Consider the following 17899-nt stretch of genomic DNA (forward strand, 5'->3'; position numbering starts at 1 on the left):
TGCTCTTACCAGAGCAAGAAACAGCAGTGATAGAGGCCAGAGGCACTGCTCTTACCAGAGCAAGAAACAGCAGGTACTGAGGCCAGAGGCACTGCTCTTACCAGAGCAAGAAACAGCAGGGACAGAGGCCAGAGGCACTGCTCTTACCAGAGCAAGAAACAGCAGGGACAGAGGCCAGAGGCACTGCTCTTACCAGAGCAAGAAACAGCAGGGACAGAGGCCAGAGGCACTGCTCTTACCAGAGCAAGAATCAGTAGGTACTGAGGCCAGAGGCACTGCTCTTACCAGAGCAAGAAACAACAGGGACAGAGCTCTTTCAGTGTTCCAGCTCCTTCACTTTGGAGTTCACTTCAATATTTGATCCGTTTGCCAGTATTTTAAAATCTAAACTGAAAACAAGTTTGATTTGGCCTTTCACTAGCGATGAGTTTGAGCTCCTTTGGCTTGCTGTAAAGCACTCTGGGATGCCTGTACACGAAGAACCCTATATAAATGAAATAGGCATGTTAACCCGCCCAGCTCTCTAACCAGAGAGAGACACTGATACAGGGCTCAGCTCTTTAAGCTGGGTTGACCAGAGGTCCCCAGAGTCTCCCCCAGTCAAGGCACTACCGTGTGGAGTGTTCAGGGTGAGGCAAGCAATCAGGAACTCACTGGTTTGAATTCCGGTGGCGCAAAGTTGCTAATCTTGGTTGGGAGGCCCACAGGGAGGGCTGCCTTGGCCTTGCTCTCCTGGTTAGGCAGGGGGAATCGACTGGGGATAGTTTAGCCCATTGCATTGGTTGTATTAATGACACTCTTGTTACACATGCTTCCCGAAGCGCAGCTTTAGTTTATATAGAACATTTTGAAACTATGAATTTGATAAACTCTGTGTTCAGGTTCTTTCAGCAAAATTCCCTGCTGCCATGCAATGCTATTTACTTGAATTCCAATTTTCTCATAGAAGTTCTCATTAGCCCTCAGTAATGGGGTATCACAATTTGGAGTTGTTGTATAGAGGCTGTCTGACTGTGTGGAGTTTTACATAACATCTAGAGAACCAGTTGTTTAAAGTGTTGCTAGTTGCTGTTCATAAATTTGAGTATATATATATTTTTTTTTTCTTTAAGAAAATAGTCCGTAGAACTGTTTCAGGAATTCCAAACTTAATATAATTCATCAAAGACTTTAAATGTCTTTTCTTAAAGTGAAATGGTTATGTCAATCTGTATATAGTTGCCAGTAGTATGCTTAATATCATTGGTTGCTTGTCTGCAGCAATTTCCTGTAGCATTGTACTTGAAGCTATAGGGCAACGTGGCTTTAGCTTTTAACATTTAGCATTGGACTCTACTGGGAAAACAGCACGGCACAGGTATGTTTCTATGCCAGCTTGGCCTGTTTTCTAACTGGCACTTGTACACAAAATAATCACTTGTGTTTTACATGGAGGACATTGTCAAATCTCAGCTCAGTCATTTGAGTGGGTTTTTTTCTCCTTTTTTTTCCTGTAGAGGTCATTGATTTCCTCTTTTCAGAAAATGACCTTTCAGTTATGTGCAGTAAAATCTAGACACTGTCTGACCACCTGCCTGTCTGTCTGCTTCCCTCACAGGCCCTATACAACTCCATCAAGACTGAGAAGCTACAGTGGACAATGTAAGATCTTTCTTTTTTTCTTTCTTTTTTCCTTCTTGGTAACATGTAGTACACACTAAGACAAGTGTGGTTTTCAGAATAACTTGTATGGAGAAGTTAGTTGAGTTTAGGTTGCAGAGTGTGTTTTTGTATCTGAGAGTGTGTGTAGGGGAAATGGGATATAGAACGTGTTCAATATTTTAGAGGATTTTAGAAATGTAAAAGTCTAAATCCCCGAGAAATCCTGGTGGTATCAGCAGGCCACAGCAGACCACAGCAGACCACAGCAGAACACAGCATCTCCAGAGATGGCACCTTCACAATGGACTGGGAACAAACATATTGCAAAGCACAAGCAATGGCCCTGATAGGGTAGCACACTGTCTGTTGGTACTGGTGTCATGTCACTGTAATTAATTGTATGCGTGTGTTTTGTGTGTGTGTGTGTGTGTGTGTGTGTGTGAGTGTCTTTGTATTAAAGTCTTTGTTGTGGTTCCAGTTCACAGCTACATAATTACAGAGAGTAAGCGAAGAGCCGTTTCCATGGCAACAAGATACGGGAAGCCAGAATTTAATTAGCGGCTCAGAACATCACAGAATAGAGACAAGAATAGAAGCACACGCTCTCACACACACTCTCACACAAACCCACACACACACTTTCACATACACTCTCTCACACTCTCACACACCCACACACACACTCTCTCATACACTCTCACACCTCTCATGCACGCTCTCACACACACTCCTCTCCCACCCACACACACACTTTCTCATAAAATCTCACACTTTCACACACACTCTCACATACACTCTCTCTCACACACACACTCACATACACCCACACACTCTTACATACACCCACACACACTCTCTCATACAGTCTCTCACACACATACTCTCTCACACACTCACACTCACACCCTCACTCTCACACACTCACACAGTCTCACACTTTCTCACACACTCTCTCTCTCACACTCACTCACACTCTCACACTCTCACACTCACACACTCTCATACACACTCTCATACACTCTCACACTCTCTCACACATTCTCTCACACTCACACTGTCACTCTTATACACTCACACAGTCTCACACGCTTTCACACACTCTCATACACTCTCACACACACACTCTCTCACACTTTCTCACACACTCTCTCACTCACACGCTCTCACACCCTCTCTCACCCTCTCTCATACACTCTCTCACACTCTTTCACACTCTCACACTCTTTCTCAATCTCTCACACTCTCACTTACATTCTCTCTCACACTCTCACAGTCTCACACTCACACTCTCACTCTTTCCTCACTCACACTTTCTCACACTCACTCTCACACTCTCACTCTGACACTCTCACAGACTCATGCTCTCTCACACTCTCTCACTCTCACACACACACCTTCCTTTGCCATGGTTATTATATGTGTTTATTTATAGTTTACCCAGGTTTGCCTTTTTTTAATGTGTGTGTTTACCACACCCTTCTGTGCTTCACAATGCTTACCTATGCTTTCACTGTACTTTATTACTTTGCTTTGCTTTTACAATGGGAAATGACACACACACACGAGACATCAGCATTGTCACACTGACGCACTGACTGACATACACAGACAGATCAATAGGGACATGATCAATACCTCTTCCCCATCCAGTGCTGGGACTGCGGTGGTCTGTTAATGGTGCTGCAGGCTAGTTCAAGCTGAAATCCGCTCTATGAGATGCCAGAGCAGCTACCCACGAGTGTGCTTACTGGCAGCTCTGACCTTGAGTGGGTGAGAATCAGCTTGTATCTCATTCAGCCCCCTGGACTAGATTTTTCATTTTATATAGGTAAATAACAATGGTTAAACAGTATAGCTCAGTGAATGAGGCATCATTTTCATGTGATACAATACAGCTGATACAAACTGTGAGATATAATGATTGATGATTGATGAATGGTTATATCACCTCAGTTTCAGGGTCTATTATGTATTCAGTGTAAATTTCAGGTGGCTGCATCTCATCAATATCAGGGTCTATTGTATATTATAAAGACATTTCAGATGTCTGCATCACATCAATATTAGGGCCTACTATATATTATAAAGACATTTCAGGTGGCTGTGCTGCATCAGTATCAGGGTCTGCTTTATGATATAAATAAACTTCAGAAGGCTGTATCACATCAGTATCAGGGTCTGTGTGGTCCTTCACTGAGGAGTGGTGCGTGGGGAGGGGAGGGATGTGAGGAGCATGAGTCCTCTCCAGTTAGGGAGCCGGCTAACGAGCCTTTGGCTGGTTAATCAAAAAGCTGCTGATTGCAGGCACTGCTGCTCCCTCGCTGCGCTGGGATGCTCTCTGCAGACTCACACACAGCGGAAACTGAGAAATCAAAGGGTAGTCTCCCATTGATAATCCATTCGTTTGAATCCCAGATGAAACTGTGGGGATCATTAAAACAGACCGCTATGTGCACAGCATGTATTGTGATGTGATTATAGTGAGGAGTATTGTGATGTGAGTATAGCAATGATTATAGGGAGGAGTTTTTTGATTATGTTGAGTATAGAGATGAGTATTGTAACACTCTCATTTTTCTCTCCTCTGAAATGGTCAAATGGTCTTTATCAGCATGATGACTCATACAAGCCACACATGCACAGACATATTTGACATATCTATATAATCTTAATTATATATACATATATATATATATATATATATATATATATATAAATATATATAAATATATATATATATATATATAGCAACGTAGTTTTCACTTGTATAGTGAACATAAACCCTATTCTAATGTGATCTCAAAATTTTTTTTTTACTGTTTGAGAGCAAAAAGTCTCCAAAAACTTTTGTTTTTTGTAAACAGTTACAGGTATTAAATAAAGTTTCACAAGAATCCTACGAGCCACATATATATATATATATATTAGCCGAATCTAGCTTCAATGTACAGTTTTTTGGGTTTTATGTTTTTCTTTCATTTGAGATACACGGCTACTGTGGTGATCCAGCAATGGAGTTACTAAATAAAGTACTCTGTGGGTCAAAAATTTGGATCCAAACATAGCCCTCGGCCTTCCCCTGGATGAAAATGGAGGCCGAGGCAAAGTTTGGCTGCACTGGCTCCTGCGGGGTCTGAATGCATAAAGGAACTGACAGACAGACAAACTTTCTTCTTTGTATATATCTCAAAAATAACAGTAAGAGTAGATGCATCCACACTGCCCTCTCACTCTTCTAACTCTCCCTCCTCGTGTCTCTCAGTGATGAGGAGGAGCTGCGCAGGTCGTTCTCAGAGCTGGCTGACAGTCACAGTGACTCCGCCTCCCGCACCATGAAGCGAATCAACAGCTGCGGAAACCCCTTCCTGAGTGCGTCCCAGCCCGCGAGCACGCTGACCTACAAGCAGGGCTTCCTGGTGCGCAAAGCACACGCCGACCCCGATGGCAAGAGGAGTAAGAGACACACTGCTGCTATTACAAATATTACTCTTATCATTTCTCTTATCATTACCGTTATTATTACCAGTCTTTTTTTTTCCAAGCTGTTAAGTGGCTGGACAGGGCCCCCAATGTTTAAAAAGTGTGTGGGCAGTGGTCCATTGACACGCCCGTACCCTGCACATTTGGAGTATAGTGAGGAGTATTGTGATGAGGACTATGCTGTTGAGTACTGCTGTTACTGCTCATATTATTACTGCTTAGTATCACAATCATCTCCTCACAATAATATTTCATATGTTCTGTATTAATTCTCCGTTGGTTGCTGTTCCTGCTCAGGTCTCAATTACAAATTCACAGCAATCCCTTGTCACTATGGAGTGACTGTGCACAAAGGTTTTTACATGTACTAACTCGCACACAACAGCATCTTCCAGTCTGTCTGGCCGGGCGACTGGTTTACAGCAGTGGACCTGTAGGACGCGTATTTTCACAGTCCTATCCGTCCAGTGCACAGGAAATATCTCCGCTTCGCCTTTCAGGGAAGCATCTTCGAGTTTTCCGTGCTGCCATTCATCCCCTCCTCAGCCCCCCGCACATTTTCAAAGTGCATGGACACAATCGTAGCTCCCTTGCGACCTGGACGATTGGTTAATTTGTTGCCCACACAGCAGTGGCCCACACAGCGATTGTGATGGAGCATCTGTCAAGGCTGGTCTCACTCTCAACGATGCGAAAAGCCAATTCTTACCGGTGCAGAGTACTGTCTACTTGGGTCTCTGGCTGGATTCCCTCATGATCATGATGCGAGCCTGCTTGTCAATGACAGAGTAGCTGCCATTCGCAACTGCCTGGCCCTGTTTTAACAAGGGTCCACAGTACAACTGGTGTAGTGCCAAAAGTTACTGGGTCTGAACGGGACCGTCTGTCCGCCTTAGGGATCTCAGACTCAGTAGTCAGTACACTGCAGAACGCTAGGACCTTCCACAAGAGCGTAATGCCTACAAGTGGAAATATTATCAAAATTGGTGCATGACCGTGATCCTGTGTATTGCCCTATAGCAATTATTTTACAGTTTCTGCAAGATCTACAAGGTAAAAGTTTACCCAGCAGCCATATCTGCATGCCATGTTCCCATTGACTCTATAAAGGACGTCCTCCCAGAATGGAGTCTAAACGTGGTACTGGAGGCTCTCACTAAGGCCCGTTTTGAGCCCATACATGCCATAGAGCTGAAGTGTCTCTATGAAGATAGCCTTTCTATTAGCCTTCTCCTCCGCTAAGCGGGTCAGTGAGCTACAGGCTCTGTCAGTTCACAGTTCCTGTATGCATACTTGGGACAATGGAAACGGTATCGTGGTGCACAAACCCTGCTTTCCTCCCCAAGGTGATTACAGCTTTTCATTTGAATCAGTCAGTGGAACTACAGGCTTTCTATCCCCCTCTCTTTGCGGAGATTGAATTCCCTCAGCTTTAGAATTGGATTGCATGCTCTTATGTCTGTACAAGGGATACTAAGACGTACTGGAAGTTTGACTTATCTAAGCAGCGACTGGTGGACTTCTCGTATGTGATTTCTAAGAGATGGGATGAATTAAAATCCCCCCTCCCTGACCTCTGACTCTGTGTCTGTGCCCCCAGCCCCACGAGGGAAGAGAGGCTGGAAGAGCTTCTACGCCGTTCTGAAGGGACTCATCCTCTACCTGCAGAAGGTACAGAGCGCCTGCCTGCCTGCCTGCCTGCCTGTCTGCCTGCCTGTCTGTCTGCCTGTATAAGGGTCTGTCTGTCTGTCTGTCTGTCTGCCTGTCTGTATAACTGGCTGTCTGCCTGCCTGCCTGCCTGCCTGCCTGTCTGTCTGTCTGTCTGTCTGTCTGTCTCTTTGTATAACTGTCTGTATAACTGTCTGTCTGTCTATCTGTTTGTCTGTCAATCTGTCTGTCTGTATAACTGCCTGCCTGTCTGTCTGTATAACTGCCTGCCTGCCTGCCTGCCTAACTGTCTGTCTGTCTGTCTCTTTGTATAACTGTCTGTATAACTTTCTGTCTGTCTATCTGTTTGTCTGTCAGTCTATCTGTCTGTATAACTGTCTGCCAATCGACAGGAAAGAGACAAGTTAGCTGCTATCAGGGAAGTGTGAGATTTTGCAGCTCCCAGTGTATTTTCACACTGAGAGTTGGTTCAGTTGCGCTCTTGAATGCGAGCACAGCAGAGGGACCTCAGAGATATGCATTGGAAGAGTGGAGAGTTATTTTCGCTGGGCCTTCCTTCAGGTCTGTAAATACCCCTGAAAGAATTTTCTCTCTCCATCTCTCTCTCTCAGGGGGAGTACAGGCCTGACAAGCAGCTCTCAGATGAGGATCTGAAGAACGCTATCTCCATCCACCACTCCCTTGCCATGAAAGCTGCCGACTACAGCAAGAGACCCCACGTGTTCTACCTGCGCACTGCGGACTGGAGGGTCTTCCTGTTCCAGGCACAGTGAGTGAGGGGTGAGGGAGAGAGAGGAGTGAGGAGAGGGTGTAGTGGAGTGGTACGGCACAGCTGAAGGATTAATCCTGCGCTTGCTGCACTTGCTCCCTCAGAGATGCTGATCAGATGCAGTCGTGGATCACGCGAATAAACACTGTGGCGGCCATCTTCTCATCTTCACCTTTCCCAGCGGCCATCGGCTCCCAGAAGAAATTCAGCCGGCCTCTGCTCCCTGCCAGCAGCACCAAACTATCACAGGTACCCTGCTTCCTGCTCCCTACGCCCTACAGTCTCATCCTGTTCCTCACACCCTGCACCCTGTTCCCCACCACCAGCACCAAACTATCACAGGTACCCTTCTTCCTATACCCTGCACCCTGTTCCCTACACCCTGCACTCTGCACCCTACCCCTACTTAGTTGGTTCTGTTTCTGGTTTTGACCCTGGTTCTGATTGGATCCTTAGGAGGAGCAGGTTCAGTCCCACGAGGCTCGGTTCCGCTCCACCTCGGCAGAGCTGGCAGAGCTGTGCTCCTACCCACCCGAACGCAAGGTGAAGGGGAGAGAGCTGGAGGAGTACAGGCAGAGGAACGAGTACCTGGAGTTCGAGGTGAGGAGACAGGGGGACAGTGGAGGAGAGGGGAGAGGGGAGAGGCGGGGAGGAGATTATGGAGAGAGGAGAAGAGTAGAGATGGGAGGGGAGGGAGGGGAGGGGAGAGGGGAAGGGAGGAGAACAGGTAGAAGGGAAGAGAGAGATGTGAGGGGGAAATCTTTTAATGGAGTTACATCATTGTCAATAGTGGTTATTGTTATATAAACTATATAGTTGACTAAAGCTGTCCTATCATCCCTCCTTCTCCCTCTCTTACTCCTATGTCCCTCCCTCCCCTCTCTCTACAGAAAACTCGTTATGGAACGTACGCGATGCTGCTGCGTGCAAAGCTGCGCTATGGAGAGGAGGATCTGGCGCGATTCGAGTCACGGCTGTTCAAGGGATCCGAGGCCGAGGACAATGAGCTCCAGAGAACTCACTCCAGCCCCACCTTTCCCAATGACCCCAGCCAGGGAGGGGCCGCGGGCCGGTGCAAGCACAGCGAGGGCCAGCGACACAGCTATAGGCAGGCAGTGAAGCAGTGAGGGAAGGGGGCCACAGGGGGGCGCTCTTACACACAAGGGAGTGGAGGGGCTACACACAGTCCTCACTGCTCCTCACTTTCACCGGCCAATGGGAGCCATGGAGGTCACCTGACTGACAGGCTGACTGACGCACTGGAAGTGAACTGAATCAGTGAGCTGTATGTCTGTCTGTATGTATGTCTGTCTGTCTTTGAACCTCCAGCAGGAATGTGAAGCTACCATGCTTCAGTCTCATCGCTTGCATGTTACTGTTCTATTCAGGAGGTTCGCTTTCACGGAATTGTCTCTGAAACGCTTGGAGGCTCCTGTCTGAGTTACCTTTTTTCTTTTCTTTTTATGAAATATTTCCAGTCAAACGTTTCATGGAAGAAGTTGGAAGCTAAGCTCCGTGTTTCACTCAATGGCGCTGCTTGCTCTTTTTGTGAAGCCCGATTTGCGTTTTTTTAAAAGACTTTGTCAAGCCATTTAAAGCTGCTGTCACACTGACACTGACTGGGAAAGACTTCTTGTAGGAAGCGACCGCTACCTTCGGAATTGCTTTCGGGATCAGCGTTCCCCTTTCCCATGAATACTATGGACGTGCATGCTCTTTTTGGGGAGTTATTCAGCTCTGAACTTTTTCTTCCTGATTTAAAAAGGAAGGGATACATTCACTGTGATCAAATGACAATCTGTTGTTGTCTTGGTTCGCCTGATTACAATCCAGCTGCTCAGACTGACTGGCAACAGCAGGAGAATCATGCAGCCACATTTCACAGCCTTGCAAACTTGCCCTGAAACATCATCTTTTACAGATTGTTTTTCTCTTTTAAATCATTGTTTTTCTTACCTCCTCATAGGAACATCACACTTTCTGAACAATGTTTTAGGGTTTAAAAAAAAAAAACTCCCAAATAGTGTATCTATCCAAAATGATGTATTATTTTATTAAATGTTTGGAGAATACTGTGCAGTGTAATACTGAGATCAGAACAATTAGCAGCTTCTTAATAATGAAATGTGCATTGTTTTGCGTTATATACAGAGGAGACAGCATGGGCGTTCATAGAGTCCTGCAGTTATATACAGAGCAGACAGCATGGGCGTTCATAGAGTCCTGCAGTTATATACTGAGGAGACAGCATGGGCATTCATAGAGTCCTGCAGTTATACACAGAGCAGACAGCATGGGCGTTCATAGAGTCCTGCAGTTATATACATAGCAGACAGCATGGGCGTTCATAGAGTCCTGCAGTTATATACAGAGGAGACAGCATGACTGTTCATAGAGTCCTGCAGTTATATACAGAGCAGACAGCATGGGCGTTCATAGAGTCCTGCAGTTATATACAGAGCAGACAGCATGGGCGTTCATAGAGTCCTCTGTTTATATAACAAGGATGACTATGGAAAAGAAGCTAGATTTAAACCTAAATTAAAGAATTGCTTTCTGTAGATCAAGCTCTTCATCTGCTTAGCAACTAGCTGGTGTGATTTGGAACAGTGTGATTCACTCGCTCATTCCATTTTTAAATGAAATTGAATGATACTTTAGATTCCAAAATGAGAGCAGGTTAAAAAAAAAATAGTAATAATAATAATTCGCTGATTGAATGTGACAGATGTATTGCGGGTATCTCATTGCTTGCTTGTATGTACTTCTATATTAATGAATGCATTTTCTGAATTTGTTTTATTTCTGTCTGTATTTATTGGTGTACAGTATTTATTTGTTCAGGGGGCTGGTGCATCCTCTCCCTGCTCCTGTGCTTGTAAATGACGCTGCAGGGCTGAGCAGCATGTCTTTCAAAATGGAGCTTTTCAGTAAAACAAAGACTCTCTCAAGTGGTTCCTGTCCTCACAGTGCTGCCGGGCAACAAGGATGAAGAAAGTCTCTTCTTTTGATGGAGTATGTCTGTTATCCTGTGGGCTCACTGGGATACAGTCTCAAAGCTGTTTTCTCCAATTAAAACGTCATTAGCACAATTTTTTCAGAAAGGAAAAAAACGCACCCAGTAACGTTACCAAACCAGAAATAAACAACTCTGACTTTTAATTTAAGGGCTGGAAGCGTGCTTAAGATTATTCTCCGTTTTAAAATTCGGTATTGGACTTCTTTTTTTAATCTGGGGGATTAAAATTGCAAAAAATTAAAATTGAGAATCTCTGTGAATGGGAATCGCAGTGAATGGGAAACTCTGGTAGCGAAGTTTAATCACATGCTGTCTCAATGGCCGTTTGAATTTTTTCACTATATTCACTCCTAATCTCACATTACCGCATTTTTTTCTGAACAGCAAAAGTAAGCATCTAAAATAAGTAAGTGACAACTTAATACATCATTCAAGGCCCTGAATTGAAAGTCTTTGTAACTTTGGTGGGTTAGTTTCTGTTTTCTGAAGAAAAAAAATGTGCTGCTGACGAATTGGAGTAAACAGCTATGAGAATTTAGCAACAACAAAGCAAATGAGTTAGGCGCTGAACGTGAACCTGAAGAGATCACTTTGTAAAATATTTATAACACCTCGAGTGAACCATTTGACTGTGACTGTGACTGACACACTCGAGAAGGAAAGTGTGGGGGGGGGGGGGGGGGGGGGCTATACAATGGGGGTGCACCTTTACCATGCATGCACAAGCTTTAAACAGTAAACAGCAAGCCAACATCTTTACAAGGAGGAACTGAGGAGGAAATCAGCCAGCACCAGAACAAGCAGGACTATTAGGTCCTCTGACGTTCTGACTCCTAAGCCATTGGATTTCAAAGCCATCGTTTGTGTCTCAGTTACACAAACTGCAGTGCTGTCCTGGCTTCTTCAGCCTACTAGGTGTCCCCACTGAGAACTAAAAACAAAAGTGTTGGTTCTCACCTGGTGGAGATGCGTGGGGTACTGCTATCCTGGGCTTGCGTTAGTAAATAAATAACTGCAGGGGTAAACGCCTACGCTAGTTTTAAGGCTTATTTCTTGATTTCTTTTGTTAAATGTTGTATCACTTCAAAATGCATTAAAGTTGCTGGTTTTCTGGCCCTCCAATACCAAGTTATGTATACTAGACTGTATTGAGTTAGCTGGCTCTCAGATCCCCTGTACTGCACTGAGTTCTTTAGACTGTAGTGAATTAGCTGGCTCTCAGATCCCCTGTACTGCACTGAGTTCTCTAGACTGTAGTGAATTAGCTGGCTCTCAGATCCCCTGTACTGCTCTGAGTTCTCTAGTCTGTGGTGAATTAGCTGGCTCTCAGGTCCCCAGTACAGTACTGAGTTCTCTATACCAGACTGCATTGAACTAGCTGGTTCTCAGATCCCCAGTACAGTACTGAGTTCTCTATAATAGACAGTATTGAATTAGCTGGCTCTCAGATCCCCAGTACAGTACTGAGTTCTCTATACTAGACTGTATTGAATTAGCTGGCTCTCAGATCCCCAGTACAGTACTGAGTTCTCTACACTATACTGTATTGAATTAGCTGGCTCTCAGATCCCCAGTACAGTACTGAGTTCTCTAGGCTGTATTGAATTAGCTGGCTGTCAGATCTTTAGTACAGTACTGAGTTCTCTAGACTGTAGTGAATTAGCTGACTCTCTTGGGTGTATCTTGGGTGTGCTACAAGATATATTATTATTATTATTATTATTATTATTATTATTATTATTATTATTATTTATAATATTTACTGTTGGCTGTTGCTAGCTGACAGAGCTATGGTGTTGAACAATTAGCCCATTCTCTTGTTGTGTATGTAGATTTCACTGACCCATGATTGACTGACTGTCCCCTACAGGTGGCGGGGTCCCTTACAAAAAGTTCACCTTGGTAAATTTGCACACAAATTCTAGGCATATACCATAGTTTACCATGGTTTGGCATGTGTTTTTTTTTTTTTTAAACACGCTTTACCGTACCTCTCTGTGTTTACAATGGTTATACTGTGCTGCCCTACACTTAGCCATACTTTTACTGTGGGAAACGTTTCTAAGGTCCTCTGTAAAAGCCCGGGGACTCGGTCGCTCTAGTAATCTCAGCAAGTTTTGTTCTTATATAAATAATCCTTCATTTGAGGCACAGTAGTAAGTAAATGAAAGGCACTCCTGTGGATGTGTTTTAGAAACAGGTGTTAGAAGGCGGTGGCGGCAAGTAAGAGGTTTTTTTTGTTTGTTTATGAATTCCCCTTCTTTTTGGTTGCACTTTAAAATGTAAGATTTTAAAAAAACAGGCACAGAGATTTGTTATTTTAAACAGGACTGTATCTTTTGAAGAATCAATTTCTTCAACATCAGTGTATTAAAACAATCCATGCTTGCTAATTTTCAAATTGGCCAAACAGGACCATTGACATAAATTGTAAATTTCTGGAGAACGATCAATGTTTACCGAGTTATGTTGCGGATAAATCTCTTTTAACACTGTTTTATATACATGTATTAAAAACACAAAGCCTGTAGAAATTGGTGGTAATGCAGCTCCATGTGCTAGTTAGCTTCAAACGTGATTTCTTTGTGACATTTTTATTTCTATTTAAACAGCCTGTAAACAAAGGAATCTGTATGAATAATATATTGTTTGTATATTTTGCTTCTTCTTTGTTTTTTGGGAAGGTGTAGCTGATGCATAAAACAGGACATTGTTTAAAAAGATTCCTGGCTCGGGTCTTCCTTGAGTGGCTTGTTATTGATCCTACACTGTTTCATCCCACTGGAATCTCAGCCTATTGAAACGAATGGAGAGGCGAGGACTGGACGCAAATCGCCAACCTCAGGGTTCGAAGTCAAGCGTCTTACCATTCAACTAAAGAGCCAGCTCTGCAGTCGAGAGGGAAGCACAGGTCTTACACTGTTGTCAATATTTTTAAGAGGTTCACAGACATGCAGTAAAATAATCAGATTTTCATATCAGCTTTTATTTAAAAATAAAAGTAACACAGAAAAAGACATTTCGCAAGTGCCAGGACTTCCTAATGCATCTAATATGAATACAACTCAAATAAAAGCGGTCTTGGTGAGTCAGAGAGAAGGATGGGCAGATGTGTCTGCAGTGGATCTGTTTCAGTAAACACTTATTCGTCAGATACAGTATCTTGGTATTGATGTTCTCCAGTTTAATCCCAGCCTATCACAGTAACAGATTCCTGAAGAAATCCAGACACAGTCCAAGGACCTCCGCTAATGTCACAGTGAGGGACTGTGATGTCACTATGAACTTTTGGGGCGTGACCACTTTTTGCAAAAGGAGGGGGGGGAGGGGGTGTCAATTAAATTGACAGAATGGCAGCCAAGCTTATGATTTGTTTTGTGTTGTTTTTTCTTCTTTAAATTAAAAATAGTTGAATCCACAACTTCAACAAAATAACACCTTTTTATATAATCAGAAAACAGCTTTGTCACACAGTAGACTGCTTCTTGTTTATATCCTTTTAAGGACTGTATTTATTCTTCAAGTCCTGCAGAAATGTCAAACTGTTCGTCACACAGGGGTAGATAAAAGCCTTTGGAAATGTACATATTAACACAGCGGATGTTTTTAGTTAGTGATTTGGAGGTATACTATTTTACATGATCAGCCTGTTTTTAAAAGCCATGGGAATTATGAACTGTGATTCTTCTACGGCACTATTATGCAGCAGCCCCCTCTCTACTGTGCCAGGGCCTGCTGTCCCTCTGCGGCATAGTGCAACCCAGACTCCTGCTCAACCTCTCAAAGGAAAAGGGGGGTTTGTTTTGGGGAGAGGGGTTTGTTAGAACTATTAACCCGGGTTCCTGGTTACAATGTCGCCATGCTGGATTGTGATGCCATCGTGCTGTGTTGTGATGTCACCATGCTGGACTCTGAGGTCATCGTTCTGGACTGTGCGGTCACAGAGCTGGAAGGGGGGGAGGGATGTCTGCTGGTCTCAGGAGTTGGCTGGAACAGACTCGTCCATCTCCTCTTGCTCTAGCTGCTCTGTAGGATGACTGCCATAGCCACTGTCCACCTTCACCTCTGAAAGTAAGGGAGAGAGAGGGAGGGGAGAGACAGGGGAGTGTTAGTGTCTGAAAACAAACAATACAGGCTGACTGCAACAGCCATGGGCACCTTCACCTCAGACAGTGAGGGAGAGAAAGGGGAGTATTAGCACACAGACACAAAACAAAAGAGTGCTCTCTCATTATTTCAGTATCCAGTACGTAGTGTTGTCTGGGAAAAATAAACGACTGCAGCAGTAATGGCAAATGCCAGAGACGCTTGGTGTGAAACTATTTTGGATTTCAGCCAGACTGGGTGAATGACATTTGAATACACTGGAACCTGTTTTCAGTGGAAATATATACCATATTACTTCAAATTAACCCCAGTTTTTTAATAGACGCTGCCCTCGAATGAACGCCACTCTCAATAAAGAAAGGTAAAGTTTTTTTTTTCTACCCCTGCTCAAAAAATAAAGAAACGCGCAACTCTGACTGTGCATGTGACACCCCCGAAGAGACTGCAGCCTCAAGCCACCATGCAATACAAACTAATGCACACACACACACCTTAGTAAGCAAATTTAATTTTATGGTACAGTCCCAACAGACAACCCAAGATGAACTACTTACAGCACAGCAGTCCTTAACCTCAGCCAACACTGCAGGGGATAAAATAAGGGCTGTCTGTTTACCTCGTCCTCAGCTTGGATAGTGAAAACTTAAACTCGGAGAACTTGGAGCTTTGCCGGTCACGCTAAGCTATCCAAAAGCTGGCAGATATTGTCTTCTTGTAGGGGGTTTAATTTTGTTATTCATTCAATTTGAATTTCACTCAGTCCTGTACAATTATATATATATATATATATTATATATATATATATATATATATATATATATATATATATATAAACATGTTTACTATCTGTGAGAAGATTTAATTTTGGTTTCTCTTACAGAGAAATTACAAACAAGCAGATAAATTACACTGAGAAAAATAATAATAACCAAGTAGGACATTTTTTAGTTTTAACAGAAATTCACTGGTACAGTACTCCCCTGACCTCCCAACTCCCACCTAATAGGCTCTCGTTAACTGTCAGTAAATGTACTGTATTCAAGCCCCAAAAACACACAAGAGTATAGCGCTGCAGATCAAGCCTCTCACAGTGGCGCTTCTAAAATGCTTTAAATCTGGTAATAAAATATGCAGCGTTTCTAAAGCATAGGCCGCCGTCATATAATCGCCGCCCTCGTTTATCAATTTTAAATAAACCCCGGCACCAAACTGAAGTAATAGAGCAGGGTGGGGGTTAAAATCCTCACTACCAAAAACCAGTGTAAATGTGTTTAATTGTTAATTATCACCTGCACCTAGCAGTCATTGTAAATTAAAGCCATGTGCAGAGTTTAAAAGGGAGACAGTCAGTCTGTTCTGGACTGCCGAGTAGAAGGAAGCAGAAGGGTGCACTCTGTTTCCGAGCAGTCACGAACATGAGTACTGTGTGTCCACGGTTCTGTGTAGAAAGTATCAAACTGTGATAGTGTTTTATGCTAATCAGGGGCCTGCATAAGTGTGTAGTCAGTGCTCCTGAAACGAGCTAGGTGTTTGTTTTGTTTTTGTTTATTTTTCATTAAAAGTGAATGCAAGCAGTGAATCTGCAATGAAAGTGTGCGAGTGCCACTCCGTTACTATATATTAACAGCAAGAATTCCAGCATGCTGTATCACTATTAACTGTGTATTAGTTTCTTATGCACGTTGTACTTACAAAAAAAGGAATGTATCGAGAACACAACTAGCATGTAAACACAGGTGTTACAGTCAACCTGGCCTGACAATTAAACAAAAACATTCTTCAGATTAGGAATGAGGAAACATGTCATAAGGCATTGCTGCCTGTTCTATTTTATGCTAAAAAAATAAATATGCAAAATATAAAAAATGGTGAATTAGGGGAGACCTTATACAGGTAAATGCAGGCACTCAAAATGTGTTACTGTGAATTAATAAGTAATGAGTAAATTATCAAACTGAATATCGAGGGAGCACTGCATTAAAAAACAAAACAAAAAAAACTTATCACCTCTACAACTAGAAGAGGCATTACCTAACTATCTATCTATCTATCTAGCTATCTATCTATCTATCTATCTATCTATATATATATATATATATATATATATATATATATATATATATATATATATATATATATATATATATATAGACACACACACACACACAATTCAAATAAAAGTCTGTGGTCTTGGTGAGTCAGGCAGGTGCTGGCAGTCTGTGTGTGCGTTGTGTCTGCAGTGCACACTGTCAGGATACCTATTTGACAGCACACAGCTCGGAGCGTTAGACCCTGATGGTCAGGTTGGAGCAGGGGGTTTACTGGCCACGGTTCACCCTCCCCTACTCACCTGTGGTGTGGGTCTTGTCCTTGAGCTCGGCCTCCCTCAGCACCCTCACTCCCTCATTGAGACCCAGAGCCTGCAGAGCATCAATCAGGCTCTCCACTCGGCCGCCCGCCACCTAAGAGAGAGATAAAGAGAGGAGAGGGAGGACAGACTGTCAGAACTCTTCAACACAGGAAGAGGGTAAGTACAATACAATATAATGTGCACTGAAACCTGAGAGGAGAGGCAAATTTAAAGAAAAAAATGATACTGCAGTACCTCGTCTTTATTTCACTATCTGGAGTGTGTTATTGCTCTTATAAATAAAACAGCACCCCACCCTATCCCTCCCAAAGTGAAGTCAATAACATAACTAAACAAGGAAGGGCTGGTGTGACTTTCTATCTGTATTTAGAAATACTAATACAAGCATTTCACTTGAAGAAACTTCTGTCACTGAATCTTTTCGCATTTTTAAATTCAGTACTATGGCCTGTTTAACAGTGTTGGTTGTGAGTTTCCGTCTGTCCCAGTTGGAGCAGTGGGGCCTGGTTTGCGGCTGTGTGGTTTTACCTGGTAGCCCTGCAGAAGGCTGTTGCAGGGGGAAGGGCATTCCTCATACAGGTCTGCCAGGGTCCTCATGCCCAGCTTCTCTGCCAGCTGCTTCCACTGAACACCCCCCGCACTCAGAGCAGTGCTGAGCCGGGCCAGGGTGTCACTGTCCAGGGGGCAGACAGTACCTGCAAGGGGGGCTGAGAGAGACAGGGGGTTAATAAGGGAGGAGAGTGTGCCTGCAGGGAGGGGGGGAGAGAGAGAGAGCGAGCTAGGGTTTACAAGGGGGAGTATAGAGGAGTACAGAGTGGTAGAGAGGGGTATGAAGGGTGCGTAC

At 43.6% G+C, this 17899-nt stretch overlaps 2 protein-coding genes across 2 annotated transcripts in view; one reads left to right on the forward strand and one right to left on the reverse strand.

Annotated features, from left to right (window-relative positions):
• LOC121321641 (PH and SEC7 domain-containing protein 1-like) overlaps nucleotides 1-9978 on the forward strand; it is a 25375-nt gene extending 15397 nt beyond the window's left edge. The window contains exons 12-18 of the mRNA XM_041260641.1: nucleotides 1598-1641; nucleotides 4904-5094; nucleotides 6722-6792; nucleotides 7401-7558; nucleotides 7663-7807; nucleotides 8015-8158; nucleotides 8449-9978. Coding sequence (XP_041116575.1) covers nucleotides 1598-1641; nucleotides 4904-5094; nucleotides 6722-6792; nucleotides 7401-7558; nucleotides 7663-7807; nucleotides 8015-8158; nucleotides 8449-8685 — 990 coding nt within the window. The 3' untranslated portion in view covers nucleotides 8686-9978. The remainder of the gene's footprint in view (nucleotides 1-1597; nucleotides 1642-4903; nucleotides 5095-6721; nucleotides 6793-7400; nucleotides 7559-7662; nucleotides 7808-8014; nucleotides 8159-8448) is intronic.
• Nucleotides 9979-13542: 3564 nt separating this feature from the next.
• The window catches only part of LOC121321642 (nuclear factor NF-kappa-B p100 subunit-like), a 36686-nt gene continuing 32329 nt past the window's right edge, over nucleotides 13543-17899 (reverse strand). Inside the window, exons 29-31 of the mRNA XM_041260642.1 lie at nucleotides 17584-17762; nucleotides 17035-17146; nucleotides 13543-14642 (exon numbers count right to left, since the gene is read on the reverse strand). Coding sequence (XP_041116576.1) covers nucleotides 14554-14642; nucleotides 17035-17146; nucleotides 17584-17762 — 380 coding nt within the window. The 3' untranslated portion in view covers nucleotides 13543-14553. The remainder of the gene's footprint in view (nucleotides 14643-17034; nucleotides 17147-17583; nucleotides 17763-17899) is intronic.

This window comes from Polyodon spathula, chromosome 10 (genome assembly GCF_017654505.1).
Source record: "Polyodon spathula isolate WHYD16114869_AA chromosome 10, ASM1765450v1, whole genome shotgun sequence".
NCBI classification, from domain to species: Eukaryota; Metazoa; Chordata; class Actinopteri; order Acipenseriformes; family Polyodontidae; genus Polyodon; species Polyodon spathula.